The 5,000-nt window shown below is 30.5% G+C and overlaps 1 protein-coding gene across 11 annotated transcripts in view; it reads left to right on the forward strand.

The window, feature by feature from the left end:
* Positions 1-5,000, forward strand: part of Trpm (transient receptor potential cation channel, subfamily M) — a 158,450-nt gene that overhangs the window by 139,790 nt on the left and 13,660 nt on the right. For 6 of the 11 annotated variants that reach the window (XM_043003633.2, XM_043003636.2, XM_043003637.2 and 3 more), the window contains one exon: positions 1,875-1,946. The exons of the other annotated variants lie outside the window; for them this stretch is intronic. In XM_043003633.2, coding sequence (XP_042859567.2) covers positions 1,875-1,946 — 72 coding nt within the window. The remainder of the gene's footprint in view (positions 1-1,874; positions 1,947-5,000) is intronic. 11 annotated transcript variants of the gene reach the window in all.

A 5,000-nucleotide genomic window follows, 5' to 3' on the forward strand; every position in this document is an offset into this window, starting at 1 on the left:
ATGACTACTGAATGGTTTATGGCATAAATAAGGAAATTTGCTATTCTGCTGTAAAATTCCTATCAAAATACAGCTTAGAAGAGACAGAAGGACATACCCCTCAGACTTTCATAGTTTAAAGAGGAACCTGGTGTCGTTATTGTCTCTCAGGAAGGAAAGTACTCCAACAGGAAAAGTCGGGAATCAGTGCCGTATTTGTAGTTTTGTAAGTAAGAGTGATAGATATTTTTATACTTTGGAACTTGAATGTAAGTCAAAAGCATGGTTAGAAAATGTGAATGGAGTAAATTTGATGATTTTCAATGTCTAGGTCACTTTATTACTCTTTGATGTTTTGAGAATATATGTATAGAATATCTTTTGAGGCAGTTTGGTGTATGTATTTCCTTTTTTTTTTTTTCTTTCTTTCTTCCATACAATTATCATCATCCTTTTTTCCCTTTATTTATTGTTATTTTTATGTAATTATATCCTTTTTAATTGTAATAACCATTACTAAAACAAATTACAAAAAAGTTGTAGTTACTTCTAATACTCATCTCAGTGTACAGTATACTGCATATATATAATTCACTGTACAAACAAAACTGCAAAGGTTGAATAATGCTATAGAAATTTATAGGATGTGTTAATGCCTTCTAGAATACATTGGGTCTCCTTAAGATGTGTCTGGGTCTTTGTGCATAGTGCATACTTTTCTTACCACAAATGTTAATATTAACCCTTTCTGCTCCATTTCGCATCTTACTCATATTCTTTTCAATTTCTCAAAAGCACGTCGAATGCTATAAATCAGAGCATAACAATTCTTTAAAATTTTAATTGGGATTATATTTGAGAGGTAAATTACTCCTCTGTTATAAAATACCATGCCAGTCATATTTCTTAAGATAATTGAAACATGAGTATATATGCATATATATTTTTTATGATTATGTTATCTCCCAATTTATGTTATGGTTATCCTTATATCAATTTAGGATTCAATATGTTAAACCAGACTTCAATGCTCCTGTTGCACTGATACTTCAATGTTCAAAGGAATATTATGATATACCTCATGTCTATATGCAGAACTAAAGCATTTACAATCCGACCATTGGCTTACATATCTATTTGTTCATTTATATATCTCTCTGTCTCTCTACATACAGCATGTATATGCATATATATATATATATATATATATATATATATATATATATATATATATATATATATATATTATATATATATATATATATATATATATATATCTATATATATATATATATATATATATATATATATATATATATATATATATATATATATATATATATATTTACATGGAAAGGGTTTATGCTGCTATTAAGGAAGTAGTATAGGACAAATTTGGATCCTTGGTTTTAACACAAACACCCCAATACATCTGCTTCAGTTCATAGTTACTCAAAATGCATAACAGAATGGGATATCAATGTGGTGAGAGAAAAGAAATATCCATTCTCATGCAGACACAATTTTATTTAAATGAGGAAATCATATTTGAATGAATACAGTATATATAGGGAAAAATTATGAACTGATAAATATAATTTCATATATGATACAGGGAAAAATTATGAACTAATGATATAATTTCACCGACAAGTTTTGTTCATATATTTTCTCTACTTTGTTCTTTGTTTCAGAAAAGCAGTAGTTGTTGATATATAACTGATCTTATGTATAACATATTTTTTTTTTTACACAGTACTTTAATTTTTTTCAGTTTTCGAGTGTGATAGTGATGAAAGTACTAATAAATTCATGATTTTGATGCAATTTAATAGTTATTGTGTGTCTGTCTGTGCTCTAAAACAGTGAGGCAAGATTAATTTCTTTTTCTGTAGACTGGTCGACCAGCTAGTGTCACCAGCACAGAGATGGAGGAGATGGAAGGGGAGTATAATGTTGATGCTAAGGTAGTGTACTGGTCATGATTTTTTTTTTTCTAAACTTTGGCTTGCCAGAACTGCTAGTTCATCTGTAACGATGTGAAAAGCCTTTGTATTTCTACACTTGTTTTAATGTTTTTTCATCTTCGAGCTGAATGTACCGTAATGTTGCTGAGAATCAGAGCTGTTTTGTGCTTGCTTTTATGTCATTCCTAATGGACAGTTGCTTGCGTTGTATAACAGTTTTAGAAGACTAGATATCATGTTACATTTTTTAGGTATGTAATCAATATCCAGGAGGTACTGTAATGAACATGATTTATGATGACAGTCATTAGAATGCATAAAACTTTTTAACAATATATATAAATACACAATATTAATTTTAGTAATGATTATTTAGTATATCATTTGGTATTACAAATTTACTGAAACATCATCATTAATAAACCTCATATAAAAGGATACCTAATATGAAATTTATGCTCTTCACAAACATTTGCAGAGACATTCAGTTTTCATCAACAGTGCAAACTTTTTTAAGCCTTTCATCAGTAATTCAGATGTTTGCAATACATAACTCTTCCTAGATGGGTGCATTGATCTCTTATATCTATCTCTTTACAGCTTTTTAATGGAAGATATGACTTTTCTTTTCTTCTATAGATTATAAAGGGTTGTTCTTTTTCGTTGCTTTTTTGTAATCAAGTTCTCTCTAGCGGTAAATGCTTTTTGTTATGAATATTTTATTTGCTTTTTTTATTATTATTATCTCTTCCATCTTTTGCTGACTGTTATTTTTATGCTTTGAAATAATTAAGCAAGAATTATCTTGAAAATGTACAATTGAATGGTGATATTAAGATTACTTTAATTACAGCATTTCTGATTGGACGTTATAGTTATGCTTTACAATGCCAAATCGTATGATTCAGAAATAGAGTAATTAGATAATATGAAACCTACTACTAAAGTAAAGCTACTGTTTACTAGTTCTGGTTTAATTTCAAATTGTCACAAAACCTTTCCTACTTCATTAACACTTTGGCTGGCTGATGGCATTTACGTCGTCTGAAAGACTCACGTAATCTTGGTAATGGTGGTATTGGTATCGTCAAGGTAAAACACTTGTTAAAAACCCATTTATCTTGGTGATGGGGGTATTGGTATTGTCAAGGCAAAACACTTGTTCAAAATCCGTTTATTGTATAATATTGACAGAAATGGGTTTTAAATGAACTCCAACTTCTTCCAATTCTTCTGTGATCGTGAAGGTACTCTGCAATTTAATGGGTACCTATTCATGTATGCATCCTGATAGAAAAATCTGTTGCATATATTTTGACGCTAAAATGAATAATGAATAACAGAAATAAGATCATGAATGAAAAAGAGTATAAGCATTTGTGAAAAAACAACACTCATGACAGCAATCAGCCAATCTTGAGGTTACTTGAGGTTGAAGTGTTGATAGTTACCCTTCAACATTTTTGTCAAATATATAAATTGTGTATTACTTTAAGAAGCTGTACAACTTTGACCAATAAGTATTTTGACGCTCACTTGATGAATATTTTATTTCCCAACGTTCAGCTGATGTAATCTTTCAATACAAATCATTACTGTTTTATGCATTTACACTGCTGAATCAGTAATGGGAGTACAGTACAGAGAATTGAATAATGCTTCAAGATTACTATTAGGGATAAATTGAAAGCTAAAGTGATCAGTATCATTACCTAATTTGTTACCTGGTAGAAGATAGAATTTGAATATTTAAACTATTTGATCTTTGTTGTTGTTAGATTAACCTCATAAGGGTGAGACCACTTTCTGATTTAACATCCATGCGAGGCAAGTTGTTTTTAACAAACATGTTGGATTTTCGTTTTAACGAAAATTAATAAAAGCAGTGGTATTGTTTGTGGTATTTTGTTAATGATATTGAGGATGATGATAATACTAACACTAGTAATAATTAATGATGATGATGATCACAATAACAATATGCTGCTAGTAACCTACTGACTTGGGCCTACACAGTATAGGCTGGCAACTAACTGCTTCTTTGGGGACAGAGAGATGTGAGGGGCATATACATTGCCATAATTCCCATTTGTGTCTTATAATAGGCCTGCAACAGTTGTGATATGTTCTGGGACATTGCTCACCTTTTCCTACAAATATCATCCAAGAATGTCAGCTGCTTTTTAGGGGTTAAGGAAATAAATATATATAATGTTTCTGCTGATACTATTTAACTTGATTGTACTGTGGCACCGAGAGGCTTGTCATTTCTTGGGATACAGAATGTACAAAAGTTGATTATGTCCAAGTTTCATGAGTAGAAATATAAATTCTGGAGTGCATTGGGTGAGGACACTGAGTTGGAATAAGGTATCAGTGTATTTTATTTGTACAATTTCTAGTTCAGATTTGTTTGTTAGGTGTATAGAGCTATAGTGCCAGCTCTGCGACAGTTACCATAGCAAAGCAATTTCCAGAGTAAGTGATACAACCTTGCCGTGTTGTGTTCTTACCATTGTGTGTAAGGGTGTGGGAGTAGCAGAGTGTTTTTGGATTTTTTAAATAGTGAAAAAAATAGTATTGGAAACAGCTTTTCTAGAGGATAGGCATTGGGGATCCATGTATGATATGTATAGTGAACTCATTGATATGTTTCTGTAATGTTAATTGGGTACTATAATGCTTTAAAATATGAAGGAACAAACTATTACATTATTATAGAGCATCTTGTTTAGATCTTTTTCCTGCATTTGAATTGATTAGTAATAATCATATACAGTATATATACAGCAAAAGATATCTTCTTTAGATACGAGAAACCATGTTGGCTGGATACAAAGTTACTTTCTTTCTATTGCTCCTGCTGTACTCGCACAAGATATGTTCATGATACTTCATCTTGCATTTTGCTGTAAATATAACCTTGTAAATTTTGAAATAATGTTCATAGCTATCAGTACCAAGTCATTATGGTCAAAGAACCTATTCTAAATGTTTTTAATTTTTTCCAACAATAAATGTAGCCTAATTGTGAGAAAACTTGTCTTTATGTTA

The sequence above is a fragment of the Penaeus japonicus genome, unplaced genomic scaffold (genome assembly GCF_977035675.1).
Source record: "Penaeus japonicus unplaced genomic scaffold, GWHDUDI00000001_assembly GWHDUDI00000016, whole genome shotgun sequence".
Classification (NCBI taxonomy): Eukaryota; Metazoa; Arthropoda; class Malacostraca; order Decapoda; family Penaeidae; genus Penaeus; species Penaeus japonicus.